At 44.5% G+C, this 25,391-nt stretch overlaps 1 protein-coding gene across 4 annotated transcripts in view; it reads left to right on the top strand.

Annotated features, from left to right (window-relative positions):
• Positions 1-25,391, top strand: part of ARHGAP28 (Rho GTPase activating protein 28) — a 320,532-nt gene that overhangs the window by 272,590 nt on the left and 22,551 nt on the right. For all 4 annotated transcript variants that reach the window (XM_063923510.1, XM_063923509.1, XM_063923512.1 and 1 more), the window contains exons 9-11: positions 3,861-4,023; positions 14,337-14,419; positions 15,912-16,109. In XM_063923510.1, coding sequence (XP_063779580.1) covers positions 3,861-4,023; positions 14,337-14,419; positions 15,912-16,109 — 444 coding nt within the window. The remainder of the gene's footprint in view (positions 1-3,860; positions 4,024-14,336; positions 14,420-15,911; positions 16,110-25,391) is intronic.

Genomic DNA, 25,391 nt, shown 5'->3' with positions numbered 1-25,391 from the left:
CCCCTCCAGAGGCTGATCTTGGCCAAGTGGGACGGCCTGCCTCACCGGATCAGGTCTCATATGATCTCTTTGACTCCAGAGGTCTGTCTGTCACTGCTCTGGTGGCTCCAGGACCAACAATTGTGCAGGGGCCGTCCCTTCTGGATATCCAACTGGGTACTGTTGACGACAGATGCCAGTCTAAGAGGTTGGGGCGCGGTGCTGGAGCAGCACTCCTTGCAGGGTCGGCGGACCAAGGAGCAATCTCTCCTCTCGATCAACATTCTGGAATTGCGGGCGATCTTCAATGCGTTGAACCTAGCCCAGCATTTGATTCAGAACCGTCCTGTTCAAGTACAGTCGGACAACGCCACCTCAGTGGCTTACGTAAATCATCAAGGTGGCACTCGAAGCCGTCTGGCAATGAAGGAAGTCTCACGGATTCTACGTTGGGCAGAACGCCATCTACCGGCAATATCGGCAATATCCATTCCGGGAGTCCTGAATTGGGAAGCGGACTTTCTCAGTCGACAGGACGTACATGCCGTCAAGTGGGGCCTCCATCCAGAAGTGTTTCAACTCCTCTTGGAAAGGTGGGGTCTTCCAGATGTGGATCTGATGGCGTCTCGACACAATCACAAAGTTCCGGTCTTCGGAGCAAGGACAAGGGATCCTCAAGCAGCATTCGTGGATGCGCTGGCGGTGCCGTGGAGGTTTCGGCTGCCGTGCGTGTTCCGTCCGGTGTCACTCCTGCCCAGGGTAATTCGGAAGTTCAAGCAAGAAAAAGGAACTCTGCTTCTCATAGCTCCGGCGTGGCCCAGACAGCACTGGTTCTCAGACCTGCAAGGCCTATCGTCAGAGCGTCCACTTCTACTTGCACAACGCCCAGACCTCCTCGTTCAGGGCCCTTGTGTCTACCAGGATCTAGCCCAGCTATCTTTGACAGCGTGGCTCTTGAAGCTTCCGTCTTGAGGGCTAAGGGTTTTCCTGAATAGGTCATTAAAACTATGTTGCGGGCCCGGAAACCGGCTTCTGCTCGGATTTACCATAGGGTCTGGCATTCATACTTTGTTTGGTGCGCATCTAACTATTATGATGCTTCCAAGTTTAGTACAGCCAAACTGTTGGCTTTTCTGCAGCAGGGCCTAGATTTAGGCCTGCGTCTGGCCTCCCTCAAGGTTCATATTTCTGCCTTGTCGGTGTGGTTTCAGAGAAAAATTGCGACTTTACCTGATGTTCATACTTTCACTCAGGGTGTGTTGCGTATCCAACCTCCCTATGTCCCGCCTGTGGCTCCTTGGGACTTGTCAGTGGTTTTGGAGGCGTTGCAGGAGCCCCCAATTCGAACCTTTTGGTTCAGCTGACCTTAAGTGGCTTTCCCTTAAGGTGGTGTTCTTGCTGGCTATTGCTTCTGCTAGAAGGGTGTCAGATCTGGGTGCCTTGTGTTGTAGTTCCCCATATCTGATTTTTCACCATGACTGGGCGGTTCTTAGGACTCGTCCCGGATATTTACCTAAGGTGGTTTCTTCATTCCACCTTAATCAGGAGATTGTGGTGTCGGCCTTTGTCTCTCCTGATTTGTCTCCCAAAGAGCGGTCTTTGGATGTGGTACGGGCTCTCCGTATCTATGTGAAGAGAACTGTTTCTATTCGAAAATCTGATTCTCTCCTTGTTTTGTTTGGATTTCACAAACGTGGCTGGCCTGCTCACAAGCAGACCATAGCCAGATGGATTAGAATGGTGATTGCACATGCATATGTGAAGGCTGGTCTGTCTGCTCCTGTTAACATTACAGCCCATTCTACTCGGTCTGTTTGACCTTCTTGGGCGGCCCAACGCGGTGCGACCGTTGAACAATTGTGCAAGGCGGCTACGTGGTCCTCCGGGAACACATTCATAAGGTTCTATGCCTTCGATACTGCCGCTTCCCAGGATGCTTCCTTTGGACGTCGGGTTCTTGTGCCCGCAACAGTGCGTCCCCTCCCATAAGGAACTGCTTTAGGACATCCCCATTGTCCAGACTTGTGGAGCCCAGTGTACCCCGCAGCAGAAAACGAGATTTATGGTAAGAACTTACCTTTGTTAAATCTCTTTCTACGAGGTACACTGGGCTCCACAAGGCGCCCACCCTGACGCACTTAGCTTCTTTGGGTTCATTTGGCATTAGCCGCTGACACTTCTCTTGTCGTGAGAGTGTGGTGTATGTGGCTACTAACCGTTGTCGTCTCTTTTCCTGCTACTGCATTGGGCTGGTTAACTAAAACTGAGCTCCTGTGCTGGGAGGCGGGATGATATAGGAGGCGGCACTGTGCATTCTGGGAACAGTCAAAGCTTTGAGTCTGTTGGTGCATCAGATCAAGATCCTACTCTACACCCCATTGTCCAGCCTTGTGGAGCCCAGTGTACCTCGCAGAAAGAGATTTAACAAAGGTAAGTTCTTACCATAAATCTCGTTTTTATGCTTGCAAAATGTGTCCAATTTAACATTGGCTCCTCTGCATAATCTGTACTCAATGGCTGATTCAGAGTGGCATGCAACCCCCACACAGTGTGGTGCTCACATTGTTGAACTGAATGCATGTGCAAAAATGTCTAAAAACTTGTATGGCGCATGCATTACACAGAGTGTATGCAGAAAGGTGCTGCTGTGATCAAGATGGACAGTATCAGAAATGTTGTGAATAAGTGATGGGCGGTGACTGAATGGTGACTAGAAAAGCACACAATAATGGTCCGTTCACAGGAGTGTTGCAGAAGTGGCAATGCAAGTGGGTGCATTCACAGACACACAGCCGCAGGCATAGGAGGCCATGATCAGATGGATAAACTGCACTTTCCATAAGGCTGGTGCAAGTTTCTATATTGCGACCGATTGTTGGTATTTAAGGTGGCACCAATTGGTATTACTGTGTCTGCGCTGATGCTAAAAGTAGGCGTCTCAGTCCTTGCACATTCTGCCACATGGTTTTACTGCAGAGAAAGATAATGTACGAGGATTTGCATAGTATATTTGCGAGGGCATGTTGAATAATGATCGACACTGAGGGTTAGGGACACACCTCTTATTGAGATGAGTGGTCTAACGAACAGACAACTGTATTTATAGTATATACTCTTGACCCCATGTCATCATTGCCATACAGTATGACTTAATCATACATATAGCCCACCAAGAACATTTTACCCTTGGGTATGCGGTCTGCAATGGTGATGCTGGGATCTCGACGGTGGCACCATACCTCCACCAGTATACCAGCAAGGTAGGTGAATCCCCCTCTATGGGTGTTGTGGACACCCATACAGGGAGAAAAGAACCTGGTTACCCGCAGCTTGGCGAGTGCAGCGAGCCCGCAAGGGGCTTCATTGCACTCGCTCCCCTGCTAGCATTTTACTGCTCGGGATGCCGATGTCGGTATACTGACATTCGGCATCCCGTGTGGCGGTAATACATACCTCTCCCTACCCTTGGAATCGGGCTGGACCAATACGTAATACATACCTCCCAACTTTTGAGTGAAGAGAGTCGGGACCAGCCATGCCTGAGGCACGCCCGTGGCCGGAAAGGGGGCGGGCCTCGGGTGGAGCAGCTGGCCAGCCTCCGGCGGGCCGCGGGTGGGACAGTTTCCAATTAGCGGGACTGTCCCGCTGTATTCAGGACAGTTGGGAGGTATGTGTAATACACTTATCCACATGTATCAAAATCCTATTTCCCTATATTGTAGATTACTAAACTTGCGAGCAGGGCCCTCTACCTCTTTGTCTGTTGATTATCACTTCTTAGTTGCATTACTGTTTTGTTCCCAATTCTAAAGCACAGTGTAATATGCTGGTATAGATAAAGGTTAATAAACAAATAAATGTATTTTATCTCATATGTGCAGAGCCTGCGTGAGGATCTTGTATCCAAATTTTATGATAATACTTTTGACTGGAAAAATGTACGAAACAATGATGCTGCCGGTCTTCTAAAGATGTTCATAAGAGAGCTGCCCACCCCTTTGTTTACAATTGAATATCTTCCAGCCTTTATCGCCTTAGTGGACAGTAAGTATATTTAATATTATATAGATTCACACTGCTTTATTTGAAGTAGCTGACAATTGTGGATCAAAGTAAAATATAGTATAGATTATAAAGCCTACAGGATTTAGTGCAGATACGCCCGGGAGCTGGTTTTGTGCCCATGGTACTTACTGTCAGTGCAGCTCAGACGGCTGTAAAAGTAGAAATGATTGATCTGCATGTCAAAGAATATGTCAGTACATACAGAAAACTATCAGTGTTCATGAAGCGTCAAGTGTTCAGGAAATTGTCACTATGGATGAAAATCCTTTTCTTCATAGATATCAATGATCTCTGCCTTGACAACTATTCAGACTGTATGGATGAACCTGAATGCACATGTTTATCTGCCATCAAACATAAAGCTGTATTTACATAAAGCTGTTGCCTCTGTGTAGCGCTTGTGTGACGTGATGGACTTGGAATTAATTCCACAATTACAGTAGTATAAAACTCAGATTTGATTATAAAATATGTAACATCTACATTATACAATTTCTAGGCTACAGACATACAGTATGGCTGTTTGCATACGGTGAAGGATTTGTATCTCTGTGCATGTAATCAAATTACAGTGAGAAGCTCCCAACTGTACAGTTTTATTTTGTCTGCATAGTGCAGCTTTACCAATTGAGCAATGTACAGTATATTACATTTGTAATATACTCTAATAGCATACAAAGTATATAATAGTTGTAATATAATAGCATTACCCAGCTGTCGTTTATTATCAAGGGCAAATATTTTTAAGCCTTTTATTGTAATGTACATTAATTAGATTTGTTAATATAGTAATCAGGTCAGCTACATATAATACTTGAAAGCTATAATAAATCAGATTATTGCAGTTATACACAGTGCCGGATAGGGAACTGAGGGGTCTATTTACTAAACCTTGAATGGAGATAAAGTTGCTGGAGATAAAGTACCAGCCAATCAGCTCATAACTGTCATTTTTTCAAACACAGCCTGTGTCATGGCAGTTAGGAGCTGATTGGCTGGTACTTTATCTCCAGCGACTTTATCTCCATCCAAGGCTTAGTAAATACACCCCTGAAAGTGGTCCTGAAAAATGTGTAGATGTGCTCTCACATGGGCAGCACCAGAAGTATACCGTGTAACCATGGCGGCAGCACCACCCCTCACATGTCAATAAATTAAACAGGACCCACATCCACATTGGACCACCGGGAATCTTCCCTGTGAGCCCTGTGGCCAATCTGTCCCTGGTTATACATAGCGTAGAAAAATGACACACAATTCACAGTTATGGACAGCAAAGAAACATTCATCTGCTTGTGCCTGGAAAGTAAGCCTGGGTGTTTCAGGTTCCATTCATATCTGAGGTAAACCACAGGTCTGGCTACGCCAGTGCTCTTCAGTGTCTCAGGTATGGATGGTCGTGTTTCTTTGGTGGTGGCAGTCTAACCACAGCTTCTGCAGTAAGGCAAACAGTAAATACAATGTATAACAAGGCAATAATCTATATAACATATATGACGCATGATACAGGCCAAACAAAAAAACGAAATCATTCTGTTCATACATAACATACTAATACAATGCCTCAAACACTTATACATCTATATGTATCTATGTATGTATGTATGTATGTATGTATGTATGTATCTATCTATCTATCTATCTATCTATCTATATATATATACTGTGTGTGTATGTGTATATATATATATATATATATATATATATATAATTGGACAAAGGCTCGGCACTCCCAGAAACAAAGATAGCTCGGTCCGGTGCCCACAAACCTGCATGGCAGCAGTATATAAGCAATCCTTGAAAGCGGCACTCAGGACACATTCACAGCAACAACAATGTGTGACATCCACATTGTTGTTGCTGTGAATGTGTCCTGAGTGACGACGCTTTCAAGGATTGCTTTTATATATATATATATATATATATATATATTTTATATACAGTATACAAATAAAAGTTAAAATGTCAATACTGTGTATAGCATTTAGTTTATGCCCATCACATTCAGTCCTATGTCCATGATAAGAGCCCAGCACCAACCACAATTATACTCTTACATTACACACAGCCCTATGTCCATAATAAGAGCCTAGCGCCATCCACAACCATAGGCTTACATTAAACACCAGCCAATGTCCATAATAAGAGTCTAGCGCCTACCACAACCATGAGCTTACATTACACACAGCCTTATGCCTATAATAATATCATCTTGTCTACTTCAACCCTTTGTTTACATTACAGACAGCCCTATGCCTATAACAAAAGCCTTGCACCTACCCCAACCATAGGCGTACATTACACAGAGCCCTATGTTCATAATAATAGCCTCTTGCCTACTACAACCGTTTTCTTACAATACACTGCCATATTATCATGAAAGCCTTTTGCTTTTGAATCTTATGCACACAATATGCCCACCTCTCCTACGTCCACTATATAAGGCACAACAGCCTTATGCCAGCCAGTGTTATATCACCATATAGGGGTAAATTGAGCAACATCACCAGTTCTAAAAAATTCCCACCTTAGTAAATGTACCCCATAGTGTCTGCAACCCATATAGGAGTCTATTTATCAAACTAATTTTGTCCTTACAACATGCAGAAACTGCTGTTTACGCATGTTTAAGACAAAATTAAGTTTCATATCAGTTTATCAAATTTATAAACCAGGAGATAAGTTAGATATATCCTGCTTTGCGAACAATAGTGCTTCCAGCAGCTGTCCCCTATTTTTCTCTGGGGTTGGAGTTAAGCAGCAAGCTCTGAAAAGCTTAGTATTTAAGAGGTTTCCTCCATTAGCTAGTTGGTATTGGCCTGCTTACCTCAATGGTGCAACCCAACCAGAGAGGGGTTTTGCAATCCTGCTCTGGTGGGCAGAAGCTGATCACAATACCTATTGCAGCTTTTCAATACCAGAAGGAGTTATCACTTTGGGGTATATGCAATTAGCGGCGAATCGCGGCAAATTATCGCCGTTTTTTTATTCGACACAATTCGACCGTCCAATTTCGGCAAGTGGTTGCCGAAATTCACCATATTCAATGGAAAACGAATTCGACAGTCCCGCGGGCGAAAAACGGCCGATTTGCCGGATTTTGCCGCGATTTTAATAAACGGGAAAAACCCGGAAAAAAATGGCGTGGGGTCCCCCCTCCAAAGCATAACCAGCCTCGGGCTCTTCGAGCTGGTCCTGGTTCTAAAAATGCGGGGGGAAATTGGACAGGGGATCCCTCGTATTTTTAAAACCAGCACCGGGCTCTGCGCCTGGTGCAAAAAATACGGGGGACAAAAAGAGTAGGGGTCCCCCGTATTTTATACACCAGCATCGGGCTCCACTAGCTGGACAGATAATGCCACAGCCGGGGGTCACTTTTATACAGCGCCCTGCGGCCGTGGCATTAAATATCCAACTAGTCACCCCTGGCCGGGGTACCCTGGGGGAGTGGGGACCCCTTCAATCAAGGGGTCGTCCCCCCCAGCCACCCAAGGGCTGTCCCCCCCATCCAAGGGCTGTGGATAGGGGGCTGATAGCCTTGTCAAAATTGAAAGAATATTGTTTTTTCCAGTAGTACTACAAGTCCCAGCAAGCCTCCCCTGCAAGCTGGTACTTTGAGAACCACAAGTACCAGCATGCGGGAGAAAAACGGGCCCGCTGGTACCTGTAGTACTACTGGAAAAAAAATACCCAAATAAAAACAGGAGACACACACCGTGACAAGTACAACTTTATTACACACTGCCGACACACACATACTTACCTATGTTGACACGCCGACTGCCACGTCTCGACTCCGACGATCCGGGGTACCTGTGTAAAAAAAAAACACTCACCTGATCCAGTGTCCAGAGATAATCCACTTTCAGAGATAATCCACGTACTTGGCAAAATAAAAACACGAATACCCGACCACCGGACTGAAAGGGGTCCCATGTTGACACATGAGACCCCTTTCCACGAATGCCGGGACCCCACGTGACTGCTGTCACTAAGGTCCCTTCAGCCAATCAGGAAGTGCCACGTCGTAGCGCTCACCTGATTGGCTGTGCGCGTCTTAGCTCAGACAGCGCATCGCATAGCTCCCTCCATTACTTTCAATGGTGGGAACTTTGCCGTCAGCGGCGGGGTTACCCGCGGTCAGCCGCTGACCGCGGGTGACCCCACCACTAACCGCAAAGTTCCCACCATTGAATATAATGGAGAGGCTTTGCGATGCGCTGTCTGAGCTCAGACGCACACAGAGCCAATCAGCAGAGGGCAAGGACGTTGCACTCGCTGATTGGCTGAAGAGACACTTCAGTGACAGCTGTCACGGGGGTGTCTGCATTCGGGGAAAGGGGTCTCATGTGTCAACATGGGACCCCTTTCAGTCCGCTGGTCGGGTGTTCGTTTTGTTGTTTTCACAAGTACGTGGATTTATCTCTGGACCCTGGATCAGGTGAGTATAATTATCTTTTATTTTCAGGTACCCGTGGATTCTACTTGGAGAAGAGGACCGACTGCTTCGTGTCAACATAGGTAAGTATGTGTGTGTCGGCAGTGTGTAATAAAGTTGTACTTGTCACGGTGTGTGTCTCCTGTTTTTATTTGGGTATTTTTTTCCCAGTAGTACTACAGGTACCAGCGGGCCCATTTTTCTCCAGGATGCTGGTACTTGTGGTTCTCCAAGTACCAGCTTGCAGGGGAGGCTTGCTGGGACTTGTAGTACTACTGGAAAAAACAATATTCTTTCAATTTTGACAAGGCTATCAGCTCCCCATCCGCAGCCCTTGGATGGGGGGGACAGCCTCGGGGTTCACCCCTGGCCCTTGGGTGGCTGGGGGGGGGGACCCCTTGATTGAAGGGGTCCCCACTCCCCCAGGGTACCCCGGCCAGGGGTGACTAGTTGGATATTTAATGCCACGGCCGCAAGGCACTGTATAAAAGTGACCACCGGCTGTGGCATTATCTGTCCAGCTAGTGGAGCCCGATGCTGGTGTATAAAATACGGGGGACCCCTACTCTTTTTGTCCCCCGTATTTTTTGCACCAGCACCAGGCGCAGAGCCCGGTGCTGGTTTTAAAAATACGGGGGATCCCCTGTCAATTTTTCCCCCGCATTTTTAGAACCAGGACCAGCTCGAAGAGCCCGAGGCTGGTTATGCTTTGGAGGGGGGACCCCACGCCATTTTTTTTCTGAATTTTACCATTCCATCTAAAAAAAATATATATATATTATTTTAAAAAATATATAAATAATACTTGTGCCTCCAAAAAAGACAAACCAAGTACCTAATCCCTTCTAATATAAATAGATAGGCTATTATCAATAAAAAAATAAATAAAAAAAAACATGTTTTAAATTTTTTTTATTAGTTTCACCCATTACAGTGTGGCGGATTGAAAATGTCGAATTTACTGTCTAAAAGCACTGTTGTCGAATTTCCAAACTTCAATTGAATATACTTTGGTCGAATTGCAGCACTTGTATCATTGCAGAAAAGTCGAATTTGACAAAAGTCGAATTTCAAAAAGTCGAATTTTGAAAGTCCGTTTTTTTGACGGAAAGTACTGAATTGCATTGACGATTTTTTTTTTTGGGCGAAAAAGTCCCGAAATTAGACAATTTCGGGAATTCGACCGCAATTGCATATACCCCTTTATCTTTTACTCATCGCCAGGTTGAGCTGTTATCAGAGCCCATGTACTGGCGACTGCATACTGATAAATACATTCTTTATTGCCACTATATACAGTGCAAGGAATGTTCATACAGTATTTGTGACTTTATTGCAGTTTTTTCTACATAGGGGTCATAGTCACATACCCCCCACTGACCTATGTCTATGTTATGCTGTCCAACACAGTCATGCTTAACATAGACAGTCATTTTTGTTTCATGACCCTCTTATGTCCACTATACAGTATATTGCTAACAATTCCCTGAGCCTCTTTGCTACTTTAAATACAGTGACACTGCATGTCCCTTCAATATCATCTTATTATTTCATATGAATTCAGTTTAGTATCATATCTTAAACATAAGTATTGGCATTCTTATTTATACTGCACACAGCTTAAGTAGAGGTTGCAGATACCATAGAAATAAAGTTACCTCAGCTATCTATCTGGGATAAATATGTTATGGGACATATTCTGATCGCTACTAAAGCTGCTATTGCTCAGCTATGGAATCTGAGGCAATTCCTTCTCTGTTAGTTATTCAAAATAAGATACATGAACACTATGGGGTATATGCAATTGCGGTCGAATTCCCGAAATTGTCGAATTTCGGGTCATTTTCGACCCAAAAAAAAAATCGCCTATGCAATTCAGTGCTTTCCGACCAAAAAACGGACTTTCAAAATTCGACTTTTTGAAATTCGACTTTTTGCAAATTCGACTTTTCTGCAATGATACAAGTGCTGCAATTCGACCAAAGCATATTCAATTCAAGTTTGGAAATTCGACAGCAGTGCTTTTAGACAGCAAATTCGTCATTTTCAATCCGCCACACTTTGGAGGGTGAAAACAAATAAAAAAATTTTAAACATGTTTTTTTTTGTGTTTTTTTGGGGGGGAATAGCAGATCTATTTATATTAGAAGGGATTAGGTACTTTTTTTTTTTTTTTTGGAGGCACAAATATTATTTATATATTTTTTAAAATATTATTTTTTATTTTTTATTTTTTTTATGCTGGAACGGTGAAATCATAAAAAAAAATGGCGTGGGGTCCCCCCTCCAAAGCATAACCAGCCTCGGGCTCTTCGAGCTGGTCCTGGTTCTAAAAATGCGGGGAAAAAATTGACAGGGGATCCCCCGTATTTTTAAAACCAGCACCGGGCTCTGCGCCTGGTGCTGGTGCCAAAAATACGGGGGACAAAAAGAGTAGGGGTCCCCCGTATTTTTAACACCAGCATCGGGCTCCACTAGCTGGACAGATAATGCCACAGCCGGGGGTCACTTTTATGCCGTGCCCTGCGGCCGTGGCATTAAATATCCAACTAGTCACCCCTGGCCGGGGTACCCTGGGGGAGTGGGGACCCCTTCAATCAAGGGGTCCCCCCCCCCCAGCCACCCAAGGGCCAGGGGTGAAGCCCGAGGCTGTCCCCCCCCATCCAATGGGCTGCGGATGGGGGGGCTGATAGCCTTTTGTGATAATAAAAAGATATTGTTTTTTCCAGTAGTACTACAAGTCCCAGCAAGCCTCCCCCGCAAGCTGGTACTTGGAGAACCACAAGTACCAGCATGCGGGAGAAAAACGGGTCCGCTGGTACCTGTAGTACTACTGGGAAAAAAATACCCAAATAAAAACAGGACACACACACCGTCGACAGTAAAACTTTATTTCATACGTCGACACACACATACTTACCTATGTTCACAAGCCGACATCGGTCCTCTTCTCCATGTAGAATCCACGGATACCTGAAAAGAAAAGATCAATATACTCACCTCAGCCATGGTCCAGAGATAAATCCACGTACTTGGCAAAAAAACAAACCGAACACCCGCTCCATGCCGGACTGAAAGGGGTCCCATGCTGACACATGGGACACCTTTCCACGAATGAGACCTGTCAGTGACAGCTGTCACAGAAAGGTCTCTAAGCCAATCAGGAAGCGCAACTTCGTTGCGCCCACCTGATTGGCTGTGCGCTGTCTGTACTGTGACAGCACATCGCAAAGCCGCTCCATTACTTTCAATGGTGGGAACTTAGCGGCTAGCGGTAAGGTCACCCGCCGGTCAGCGGCTGACCGGCGGGTGACCCCACCGCTACCCGCAAAGTTCCCACCATTGAAAGTAATGGAGCGGCTTTGCGATGTGCTGTCACAGTACAGACAGCGCACAGCCAATCAGGTGAGCGCCACGGAAGTAGCGCTTCCTGATTGGCTGAAGGGACGTCAGTGACAGGAGTCACATGATGTCCCGGCATTCGGGAGAAAGGGGTCTGATGTGAAAACATTGGACCCCTTTCTAGTCCGGTATGGAGCGGGTTTTTGCGTGTTTTTTATTTTAAACAAGTACGTGGATTTTACTCTCTGGACGTGGATTTATCTCTGGACGCTGGAAGGTGAGTATAATTTTTTCACAGGTACCCTCGGATCGTCGGAGACCGTGGCAGTCGGCGTGTCAACATAGGTAAGTATGTGTGTGTCGGTAGTGTGTAATAAAGTTTTACTATCAAGGTGTGTGTGTCCTGTTTTTATTTGGGTATTTTTTTCCCAGTAGTACTACAGGTACCAGCGGACCCGTTTTTCTCCCGCATGCTGGTACTTGTGGTTCTCCAAGTACCAGCTTGCGGGGGAGGCTTGCTGGGACTTGTAGTACTACTGGAAAAAACAATATATCTTTTTATTATCACAAAAGGCTATCAGCCCCCCCATCCGCAGCCCATTGGATGGGGGGGGACAGCCTCGGGCTTCACCCCTGGCCCTTGGGTGGCTGGGGGGGGGGGACCCCTTGATTGAAGGGGTCCCCACTCCCCCAGGGTACCCCGGCCAGGGGTGACTAGTTGGATATTTAATGCCACGGCCGCAGGGCACGGCATAAAAGTGACCCCCGGCTGTGGCATTATCTGTCCAGCTAGTGGAGCCCGATGCTGGTGTTAAAAATACGGGGGACCCCTACTCTTTTTGTCCCCCGTATTTTTGGCACCAGCACCAGGCGCAGAGCCCGGTGCTGGTTTTAAAAATACGGGGGATCCCTGGCCAATTTTTCCCCTGCATTTTTAGAACCAGGACCAGCTCGATGAGCCCGAGGCTGGTTATGCTTTGGAGGGGGGACCCCACGCCATTTTTTTTTCGGGTTTTTCACGTTTTTTTACCGTTTTTTAAAATCGCGGCAAAATCCGCCAAATCGGCCGATTTTCGCCCGCGACTCTGGCGAATCCGTTTTTCATTGAATATGGTGAATTCCGGAAGCCACCTTCCGGGATTCACCTGTCGAATTGAGTCGAATTAAAAAACGGCGAAAATTGCCGCGAATTCGACCGCAATTGCATATACCCCTATCTGTTTGAAATGGCTGAAGCTAAGTATTCCTCTTCCCCATCCTCTATTTTGATGAAATGGTATGGCTGGAATCTTTACAGAGAAAATATGGGTCATTCCACCATCTACAGTTCTCCAACTGACCTATCTGTACATCATTCCTCTCATTTGGATCTGTAATACTCTTTACAATGTTTTAAATCATGTACTGAAAGGTCGACTGGACCTTCATTATATTATGTAAAGTGTACATGGCTCCCCTTATGTCTTCCCCCTTTTCTTCTTTCTGTACCCCCATTTACTTGTAAAAATGTTAAATAAAAAGTAATTTAAAAAAAAAAGAAATAAAGTTACCTACAGTACCTCGCAATAATATAATTATAGTCTGCAGATGTGGAAGCAGCCGTTTTTCCAACTAAATCCATTTCCATGAGAATACAACCTATTAATTCACTTGAAAATTTGGAATTTACTGAGTAATAAGGCACTTTTGAATGCACAAAGCATTAATGAAAATGAGGGTCTTGTTCCTGAATCAGATAAATCAGTTTCCTAAGAACTAGCTGGACCCTTAAGACATCAAATTGGCATGGGTGCTAGAGAAGGTGTCTAGCCAAGTGTGAAGGCGTGGCCACAACTTGCCCTGTCTAGTGTCCAATGATGAACCTGCAAGGCAACATATTTTCTTTTGATGAACACGCTCGCCCTTTGAAGTGATGGTGCATTTTCTGAAAGTGTGTGTGGGGGGTTGCAACTTTTTAATGGCTGACCCAGGCCCCATCAAGGCACCCAACACATGCCCAGACCCAGACAATATGTGCCCGGCCCACCCTTTCCCCTCTCAAGCCTCCCCTGAGAACTAATGACATCCGTTCATCAGTGGTTTTATTAGTTCTTATTGACTTGATAGGCTGAATTCTTAGAATTATTAGTTCTGTCCATAATATGGTTGCCTTCATTCTGCATAGGCAACGGATACCCTTTAACTTCAGAAAGATTACAATGTTAAGAAATTGTTTAAAGTTCTTCAGTTCGACTGCGGTTTTGCAGCTATTTTTGCATCTGGGGTGCTGTAAATACCTTTATGGATCCATGATAAATTCATTTTGTCCTTTGTGCCAATACTTTTTTCTGTAGATAACGAGTAATTTATGTCAGTGAGTGATGTTGAATTATGGCAGGGTAATCTTTCAACTCAGATGTTTTATAAAACAAATCCTCATGAGAACATAGCAAGCCTTCTCTCAGCAACTAATCAAATTGCCGACCTTCATACTGTATAAGAATTCTTGTTTGAGTTATTTTCTTTTCTTTAGAAATCTCCAAGATAAAATTGCAGCTGCAAGCTCTTCATCTATTAATCATGCTTCTGCCAGATGCCAACAGAGATATTGCCAAGGTAAATGATATTACAGTCGGTATTATAAGATTTCTGTGTGCATTTCCTTCCAGGAATAAGATGCGAGTTTCCTTGCATCTGCTTTATGCACTTATTTTAAATATATGTGCAATTTTCTCTAGAAGAATATGCAGATAAATAATTTGCAGAACGTGATTGTAAATCCATGGGGCAAGTAAAATAAACCACACTAATCAAGGCTGACAGGCACATTTCATTTTAACAGGGGTGAAATATTATTCCCTCTTCCAGTTATTAGTTTAATGATGATGATGATGGTGATGATAATGGCAATGTGCTAGAGACTCTGTAGTGAGTGGAGTGTACTTCTCATTATTTATTCAATGAGCGTTCTGTTCCCACCTCACCTTTTCTTGGGAAGCATAGTTCAGCCCTGTCTCTGGCATTGTTAGGTTGAGAAATATCTGAATGAGCATTCCCAAAATCCATAGTCACTCCATCGCTGTTCAGTCATACTATATGAGGCAAGTAGGATGTATGATGGACCCCTGTACCCAGAACACGTTTATCTTGGCTTTTCTGCTGCGCCTAGGCACACCATGGTTTATTAGCATAAGCCCTTCATCTATTGTTCTCAGCTGCAATACAATACAGAGAACAATACAACAGGGGATTAAGTCTGACTGCCCTGGCTCAGGTAATCCTATTAAAGGCCAAGATAAAGATGGCTCCATCTGTACACCCTGTTTTCAGTGATATATTTGGCTATATAGCACTGTCACGGAAGATAGCAGACTCTGCACATACACCATATTCAGGGGATGGGGGAGGGGGGATTGCACACTGACCCCCTCATTTATTAAAATGTCCCTGGAATAAAAAGAATAATGGGGACACCCAGCACTTTGCATGGGTATGCATCAATACTCAAGTGCTAGTGTGATATTGACATTGGAGACTGTGGTACTGTTCGGTAAGGAGATAGGTTGTCAGATGAGTCTAAGGGGAGGTGGAATTAAACAATGTGCATGACATTTCAGAATGCAAATGATAATATGATGGTACAATATATGGCAATGTTGTGAGGTGTTGTAACCTGATTGTATAAGGTAAGGAGGACTGAAAGAGTGATGGATATGTTTCGGAGGTACTGTAAATGGAAACATTGCACTAAACAATAAATACTTCAGTAACAACTGGAACATTCATTGCCTAGTGCGCAAGAATTGTCTTGTGCGCCAGGATCCACAGTGGCATGCCTCTCAGTATTTCTAATTGAAAAAGAGGAAACATTAAGCTTTGCTACAGAAATGGGCCCTTTTCTTGTCTTTCCAGACACTTGCAGTACACATCATTAAATATATTTTTTTGTTATTTCAAACTACAGCCAACGGACTGATGCAATAACATATAATACTGTACTGTACTTGTAAGAGTTTGCATGATTTACGATTTTTACCTTGTAACCATAGTGTACATTTGTGTAATGAAATAAAATTGTGTTTGTATTTTTTGTTTTTGTTTATATTAGGCATTATTGCATTTCCTAAAAAAGGTTGTGTCAAATGAAGAGAAAAACAAAATGAGTTTATGGAATGTATCTATGATTCTTGCACCAAATCTATTTATTTGCAAAGGCAAAAGTGCCAACCAGGAGGAAATGAAGGCAGCAGCCTCTACTGCACATATTGTTCGTCTTTTAATTAGGTACCAGGACATCTTATGGACGGTGAGAAAACATTTCCATATTTACACAATATAAAAAGGTCTTATTAAAATAACAAATATGAAAATATATCTCGATGAAGAAAATGATGATTCTCCTTTGTTCCTCTTCATATTTGCAAAATGTAGTGTGTGTGTGGTTTTTTTTGTGTGTTTTTTTAAACAATTTTTTATTGAGACATCATGGATAATCACAACAGAGATTATGATGTACAGAAATCATATAGTAATAATACACAAGGATTAAACAAGGTAATATGAAACCGCACATCGATCCTTCTTTTGTTTCCAATAATAAAGACCTTAGCTTTGCAAGAGTGCAACATTCACTACGCCGACGCCATTATATAAGGTGTGGGCAACCCAGGGGGAAGCCGCCACCACCGCTCTGTCCTAGACCAATGATATAGGTTGGTCCTGTGCAGCCAATCTAGTCAGGTACCATGTTGTGTTCTTGAGGCTGTGGTGAATGTGTAGGCGTGTATTAAGGGGTAAAGTGGAGATATAGGATTCCCAAAGATTAAAGAATCGTTCTACGAATTTACCTTTATCTACAATAGCCTCTACTCAGTCCATCCTAAAAATGTGATTTAGCTTACTTAAAAATAGTGGTATCTGTGGTGGCGTGCTGTTTATCCATCCCTGTAGTATCGTCTTTTTCCCTGCCGCACTTAAGGCTATCAGTATTTTTTTACATTCCGATGGCATGCGGAGAGCAGGATCAATGATACCCAGAACTGCCCATTCAGGGGTAAAGGGCACATAGGTTATTAGGTTAGCCTCCGCATATCTCCTAACTAAATGCCAGAAATATTGCACAATCAGGCATGCCCACAGACAGTGAAAGGTATCAGCCTCACTCTGGTGGCATTTTGGACAAGAGTGCGATTCAGTCGCTCCCATGTGGAAGCGCCGTAATGGGGACAGGTAGGTATTGTGATATACATTAAGGAACAATTCAGTGTACATGCTTGCAGGGAGGACTTTTCAGGAGTAAAGTAGTGTTTTTTCCATAGTTGGTATGGTCAGGGCAGGAAAGTGAGCCAACCAGGAGGACATACCACCCGTCACAGTAGCATGATTCAATATTTTTCTCAAAAAAGTATAGTGAATGAAAATGGCCTTGTGACTCGGTACAGGGTGTGTCAGGAGGCTATCCAAAGGGTTGGTCCAATCTCCATCTGCAAAGTGTGCTAGAACATGCCTGACATAGAATTGTGTTTGTAAAAATGGAAGGGGAGACGAGGCAATCACAGCATGCCTCGTTGAAACCTCGGAAAGGGTGAGCAGACGGTGGTCTTCCACTGATACCAATGAGTGAATTGACGTTATACCATCCTCCTTCCACAATTTGAAGGGATGGGCAGCCATGCCGTCCAAAAAGTTAGGGTTTTTAATTAGGGGTAAGTGTAGGGATTGATAGGGGTTCAATTTTGCGTCATGTCGTAGTATGTGCCACATCTTCCTAGTAGACCATAAAAGGGGGTTAGACCAAATGTGATCAGGTATTTCCCAGTCGTGTTGGTGGAGAAAACTTGTCAAAGCTACAGTCGGTAGGAAGCACTGCTCCAATGATGTGTTCGTGTAAGTAGAGCTGCCTTGCAGCCAGTCCCTTAAATGTCTCAAAAGAGCGTCATGATTATAAACCACTACGTCTGGAAAATTGATACCTCCGTTGGATTTAGGTTGAGCAAGTTTTCGCAAAGCAATACGTGCTTGGCCACCCTTCCATATGAAAGTTCTAATAAGTCTATTAATCTGTTGTGAGTCCTGTTAAGTCAACAGAATGGGAAGCGTTTGGAGGGGGTATAGTTTGCGTGGTATAGCCACCATTTTTAAGAGGTTAGCCCTACCAAAATATGACAATGGGAGACGCTCCCACCTCTTAATGTCATCAGTCAGGGTTTGTATGGCCTTCTGTACATTGAGTTTGTATAGTTCCAAGATATAACGTGGCACCATGACACCCAAGTATATAATATGTGTGGACACCCAGTGTACGGGGAAGCGTGTGGCCCAAGTCGGGCACATCACAGTGCCACTCAACAGTAAAGCTTTAGATTTGTCCATATTAATACTGAAACCCGAAATACGGCCAAATAATTGAATCTTGTTTAAGATCTGAGCTAGGGAATGTTCGGGGTCTGATACATAAAGAAGGATGTCATCAGCGAAAGCTGAAAGTTTAATTTCCTAACCACCCACTTTTATACATCTAAAGACAGACTAATCCTGTAGTGTCCTAAGCAACGGGTCGAGGGCCAAATTAAATAGCAGGGGTGATAAAGGGCATCCTTGACGGGTTCCCCGTTCCCCAAAAAATCGTTGACCTCTGATCCCATTAATTAAAAGAGAGGCAGATGGAGCAGTATAGAGGTATCGTATATAGTTAATAAAGCTCCCGTCAAACCCTCTTCTCTCCAATACGGTAAACAGATGTGACCATAATACCATATCAAAAGCCTTATTAGCATCAAGGCTAAGAAGCATGTTTGAGTCTGTGCATGGAGACTGGGACGCCGCCACCGCCGCCAGAGCTGTGCGGATAGCCTTAACCGCATGTCTACCAGTTACAAAACCCATTTGTGTCATGGTGAGGATATCAGGGAGAATAGATTTGAGCCGCGTCGCCATGATCTTGGCTAGAAGTTTGTAATCCACATAGGAAATTGGTGTCCCTACCCGGTTTAGGGATAAGTGTAATAAAGGCTTCATTAAAAAGCGGGGATGGAGAGCTCCTCTCATGTATTGCATGAAACAGTTCCAATAATGAGGGGACAATGTGGGTCTGCAACATGCGGTAATAATCACCCGAAAAGCCATCCGGGCCTGGAGATTTGCCGTGGGGCAATTTGGAGATAGCAGTGTTAATTTCCTCTGCCGTTATTTGACCCACAAGAGCTTCTCTCTGGTTTGTGGTCGGGGGGGCAATACTGCTTCCGTAAGCAACTGTGTTTGTATATCTGTGTCTATGTGAGTTGACTGAAACAAAGACTGGAAATAGGATTGAAATTGTTCTACTATTTCCTGAGATTTAGTGATTACCCGACCCGTTCTGGGGTGGTGTATAGTGGTTATAACATGTCGTTTCTGAGGGGGTCTAGAAATGACCGCCAATAATCTACCCACTTTATTGCCCCATCTGTAATATTTATTTTTGGTGAAATCTAAGGAATGCCTCGCCTGGGTAGCTAAATGGGTTTCAAGTAGGCGTCTAGCTTGCTTGAATTCGTCAAGAGTAGTCTCTGTTGGGTTGGAAGTATACAGTCGGAAGGCCCTGGTCATGATTGTTTTTAACGTAGTGTATTCCAATTTGGAATCTCTCTTTTTCCGAGCAACATAACTGATAATGTGACCCCTCATCATGGCCTTTGAGGCATTCCAAAAGATTTCGGGTTTGTCCCAGTATTCTATATTGTCATCTACGTAATTGGTTCAATGATTTGTTAGGTATAGTTTGAAGTCTTCCGAGTCTGCCAGGTATTGTGGGAATCGCCAAATGCGATCTGTCGAATGCATGTGGGGATGGGTCAGCGCTAACGTGACGGGGGCATGATCAGAGATCAATATATCGAGTATATCCACCCCAGCGATCTGGGGCATTAGGTCATCGGCAATGAAGAACCTGTCAATATGAGACAGAGTTCCGTGTGCCAACGATAAATGGGTGTGCATCCTGTCAGTTGGATGCAGCAATCTCCAAGGGTCAGAGAGGTCTAGGGAGTCTCGAAATGTCAACAGGTGTCTGCTCTGAGAATCAGTGGTTCTCGACATAGTCGGTGATCTGTCAACTGTAGGATCGTCCACCATGTTATAATCCCCACCCACTATTAGGGAGTAGTTAGTTCTGCTAAGAAGAATGTGGGCAAAGTCCTGAATAAATGTGTGTGTATTAACATTCGGGGTGTATAAGTTGACAAGGGTATATTTGGCATGAAAAAGCTCTATGTCCATAATGATATATCTGCCTTCGGGATCAATGAGTTCTGTCAAAATAGTAACCGGGAGGTTTTTTTGAAAAAGTATGGCTACCCCTCTGGCTTTTGTGCAAAAAGGGGCAGTGACACAAGTGCCAAGCCATGGTGCTTTTAATACATTTTCCTCACCCGCCCGCCTGTGTGTTTCCTGTAAGAAAATAACATCCGGGTGGAGGCGTTTAAGGTGCGTGACCACACATCGTCTCTTGACTGGGGAATTAAGTCCCCCTACATTCCAAGAAACAAACTGTATCGGTTTCGGGGGAATTACCTCAGAAGAGGTAGAAATTACTGACGGCATGGCTACCCAATCCCCACAGGGCAGTGAGAAACTTGACAGGTAGGCAATAAATTCAGGCGGACAGCGGCGGCTCCCCCCCCAACCCAAGGTCGCTTAGCAAGCAGTGGCTTCAACAGCATCAACATCAGCGCAACATGAGAAATATAGCACAGTCTTTAGATTTGGGATAACATTAGTGAACCATAATGACTCATAACTCTATTTTCTAACATTTTCCTAACAACCAAAAACATGGTGAGCACCAACTAGGTCTAGTGGTGCGCACACAAAATATTAACAAAACAATTACTAAGGTAGTAAAAATAGATGCTTATAGGGAATTACAGTAAAGACTATAAGCTAAGAGAGAAGAGAAAAAAAAAACAAGTAAGAGGCGAACACACATCCGCCCGAGGCAGGAGTACCTAAAACAGTTAACCCATAGCATCTCAGTAAGGAATACATTAAATAGCAGGAGACTTTGAAGGGGATTTGCGAGTCAAGAAGTGAGTTCTCGCCACTTCTGGGTCTGTGTAAAACCGTTGTGTACCATTCTCTGAGACCCACAGTTTGGCTGGGTATAACAAGGCAAATCTGATATTGTTACTATGTAAATGAGAGCAAACGGCAGAGAATTCCTTTCTTTTCTGAGCCACTGCAGCCGAGAAATCCTGGAATATCAGGATCTTGTGACCCTTGACCAACAATTCTCTAGTTTTACGATAAACTGTAAGGACCTGTTCTTTAGCCCTATAGTCTAGGTAGCGAGCTATGACCGGGCGGGAGCGCTGCCGCGTCCCATCTTGCAGCGTCCCCAGTCTATGAACTCTTTCGAGATGGGGGATTTCCATATCCTCCATGATCCCCAAGGAGTTTGGGAGGTCAATAGAAAGATAGGAGGAGAGGGCCTGGCCCATCAAGGACTCCGGAATGCCTATAAATCGAAGGTTATTTCTACGAGATCTATTCTCCAGGTCCTCAACCTTATCCTGCAGTTGTTGTATATGTTTATGTTGGGATGATATCCCCTCCTGAAAGGATTGGACCAAGTACTCAGTGTCCCCCAATCTTGTTTCCAACGCAGTAAGACTCGTCGCATGAGAATCTATGCAAGCTAAACCCGTTTCTAATCGGGCCTGTAGGTCGTCAAATCGCTTATCAAGCAAGGGCATAAGAAAATCAGAAATCTCTTTTGCCATCAGAGGGGGAGTTTTATCACTAGGTGGGTTGGGTGATTCCGACCCATGTCCAACCGGGGATGGTGGACCCGATTTGGAGGGGGCTTCTTTTCCCTTCTTTGCTTTGTATGAGGCGTTGGATTGTTTCGGAGGCATGGTTTTGTCGAGGTATTTGTCCATACCCCGGAGAGTGAAATGCGGAACAATCAACGTCCCCCTCAAACAAAGTTTCCCCAGTTAAGAACAGTAACAAAAAAGAAAAACAGAGGTGATTACATATAAAGCTCGGGCGGATGTGTTAAACCATCTCCTAGTGTCTAAAACATATCGCAACCTGCGACAGCAACAGCCCCGGCAATAAACTGTAGTTATGCTCGGCTGTGGTAGAAACTTATATCTAGAAACAATATAGTATGTCAAGCAATACAGAATAGAGATTCTGAGTAAAAATAACAAACGACACATAATGACATATAAGAAAAATAACAAACGGTACATAAAGGTTGTCTCAGGAGCCAGCAGAGCAGATTATATATCTAAAGCGATCAAAGAAACATAGAAAAAGAATACAATCTCTCTAGAAATCTCCCAACAAAACAAAAAAAATAAATCACTCTGTGGCACTATTCCCTCAGTTGCAGCAGTATACAAGCTGCATGACCCCTAACGTAGAGTCCAGCAATACGTTTCCCTTATACGGCAGATAGAGCCTAGTCACGGCAATCAGGGGGAGTAATATCTAGAGTCCTCCTTTAAAAGCTAAATGTCCCAGTACTGCACCAGCCGGTGCTGTGTAACCACAGAAGGAACGATAGGAACTCCAGTAAGGATCTCGATATCTCAGCAAACCAGTTCCTTTCATTAATATGGATGAGGCAGTCGAGTAGGAGGGAGGAGGAAGGAGAGGAATAAGTGAGGGTAACTTTGGCAAAAGGGACAGGGATGTATTGCAGGGTGGGGGGGGGGGTTTACACAGAAGGGGGGACGGTATCAAGTGAGGGGCAATATAGAAGAAGAATGGGGGAGTGTTAGTAAAGAGGCAGTGAGGGGGACAAACAGTGTTAGTACCTGACAGGGCCCAGCTGGCAAGTTGCAGCAGCAGCAGGCAAGGTCATCCCCAGGAACATCAGCCACCGAAGGTCCCAAGAGGTGCAGTCCCGAGGTCCCCCGGGCACCAGCCGCAGGGGCGATCCGTCACAGCAAAATAGGCCCAGAGAGGGCACCGGAGCAGTCAGGGGCACGTCCGGGTGGACACACAGCCACACGGCAGGCGCACACTCCCGTCGGCTCCCGCGGACATCCACCAGGGCACGGGTCTGGGCGGGCAGCAGCAGTTACAGCCAGTGGAGCGCTTGTAGCAGCGGTAATTGGCAGCCACGGCAATCCCTGCGGGCACCCACAGCGGTACGGGGTCAGGCGGGAGACAGAGGCCTCAGGATGATCTGCCGCGTCAGGAAGCAGCCAGGCCGGCGTCCAAGAAACGGCCCACGCCGCGCACCGAGTCACAGCGAGGGGAGGCAGGGAGGTTCACCCGCCAGTAGCAGCTCCGTACGGGGCGGGAGGCCCAAGTGTGGTGTTACGATGTGGGGATCCTCCGCCGACAGTGCAGGTCCCCGGAGCCCAGCCCCAATGCTCCACAGCCGGACACTCGAGCAGCGGTGATGAGGACGCCGCCCCACGAGGCAGGCACCGAGGGCCCAGTGATGTGTTCACCGCAACAGAAACGAGCCGGGGAGAAGGGTTAGTAGTGAGGGGGGAAGCCGTGAGTCTTCAGGCGCGGTCCTTCCCAGATTCGCGCCCAAACCAGACAGCCACTCACGCCGTCAGCTTGAACGGCTGGATTCCGGTGAAAAATCGGTCCACAGGGATTTGTGTGGTATCTATGTGTTTCTCCACACTCGGGGGACACACTCCCATGGATCATAAATCTCCTAAAGGGCAAAAGAAAAAGGATTGAGATGGATTCCTCAAGCCCTGTACAGAGAGAAGCTAAAAGGCGGCCATGCTAGATGCCCCGCCCACCGGAACTGTGTGTGTTTTTTTTAAAGAAGTGAGTGTCTCAAATTAATAATACCAAAATATGTACTTGGGGCTGGATTACTTGTGCCTGGAAACCTTCCCAGCTAAGAAATATTGCGATATCCGACATGATGCCAATGTGATAATGGCAGCCCTTCTTTTGCTCATATTATACTGTATATTAAAGTACTATGGCCCAAATGTATTAAGCCTTAAAAAGTGAAGAAGTGGAGATGGATAGAGTGATAAAGTACCAGCGAATCAGCTTCCTAACTGCCATGTAACAGGCTGTGTTTGAAAAATGACAGGAGCTGATTGGCTGGTCATTTATCATTCTTATCCGTTTCCACCTTATCTCTTTTTAAGTCTTAATACATTTGGGCCTATGTACTTTGTAGGCTACATGTGCACAGGATTTACAAATACCATAATTGTATATATTTTTATATGTATACTATTATGTACATATATGAAAATGTGATATGGCATTCAACAATAAAAATAAGTTGTAGGTCCTGACTGGAAATGAAAAGCATAATTTGCATACAAAGCACGTCTGACCAAATATAACGATGTCACAATAGGCTTTCTAAATCACTAACTATTGGTGCCACTGCTGACGCGATAAATTAGTTAAGTTCAGACCATGTGCCATGCATTGTCTATAGCAGGCCTGGCCAACCTGTGTCTCTCCAGCTGTTGTTAAACTACACATCCTAGCATACCCTGCTACTGTTTTAGCATTCCCTAATAGCAAAACTGTGGTAGGGCATGCTGGGACTTTGTAGTTTCACAACAGCTGGAAAGCAACAGGTTTGTCAAACCTGGTTTAAAGCATGCCTCCAATTTTATTAGGAGTCGTTCCAGAAGGCTGACTTAGGCAGAGCTGCCATTTTTATTGTTTTGAGAGGGTGAATCAGTCCCTTAATACTCTCAAGCATGCCAGCCCTTCTAAAAATACTACATTACCACTCCAGGGCTTGTAACGAAGGACTGTCACCCACAAAACTTATGTATTTGCCTTTGTGAAGGTTCCTAGAATGTTTCACATGCTCATGTTTTGGGATCCCACTCCAAAATCCTTTGTTTGCCTCTGAAAGGGAGCATTAATGGTTCATAAACAAAATTGTATTTCCATTTATAAAAATGTTAAATAGTCAGTGTATAAACATAACAAAAAAAAACTCTGCATTTTTGCTTTGATAAATATGTACTTACTTGTATAACTTACATTGTAATATTAAATTGCAATATGATCAATAAAAAGCAGAAAAACAGTGTCACCAAGTGGACAGAATATTATAAAGTATTTAGGATATATAGAATTGAGTGATGGAGGTTTCTTGTTACAAATACTGTAATAATACCTTTATTGTAATGCATATAAAACAAAGTAGCAAACCAGGAAATAAATATTTTTTGTATTATAGTAGTAATATAATATAGTAGTAATAGTTTATATTCTGTAAAATATCATTCAGGTGATTATGACTGTAAGTGAGCAAAATTCGCTCAGTACAGACAGATCCCATTGACAAAGTTGCAAAGTTTATAAACTTCCAGCGGTAGTTAATATGCACCACACATCTGTATGCCTTTTGGCAAGAACTAAATATAGGCCCTCATTCCGAGTTGTTCGCTCGGTATTTTTCATCGCATCGCAGTGAAAATCCGCTTAGTACGCATGCGCAATGTTCGCACTGCGACTGCGCCAAGTAACTTTACTATGAAGAAAGTATTTTTACTCACGGCTTTTTCATCGCTCCGGCGATCGTAATGTGATTGACAGGAAATGGGTGTTACTGGGCGGAAACACGGCGTTTCAGGGGCGT

The sequence above is a fragment of the Pseudophryne corroboree genome, chromosome 5 (genome assembly GCF_028390025.1).
Source record: "Pseudophryne corroboree isolate aPseCor3 chromosome 5, aPseCor3.hap2, whole genome shotgun sequence".
Taxonomy (NCBI): Eukaryota; Metazoa; Chordata; class Amphibia; order Anura; family Myobatrachidae; genus Pseudophryne; species Pseudophryne corroboree.
Note: the sequence above shows the minus strand (reverse complement) of the source record. Positions and strands in the feature narration are given on the sequence as shown.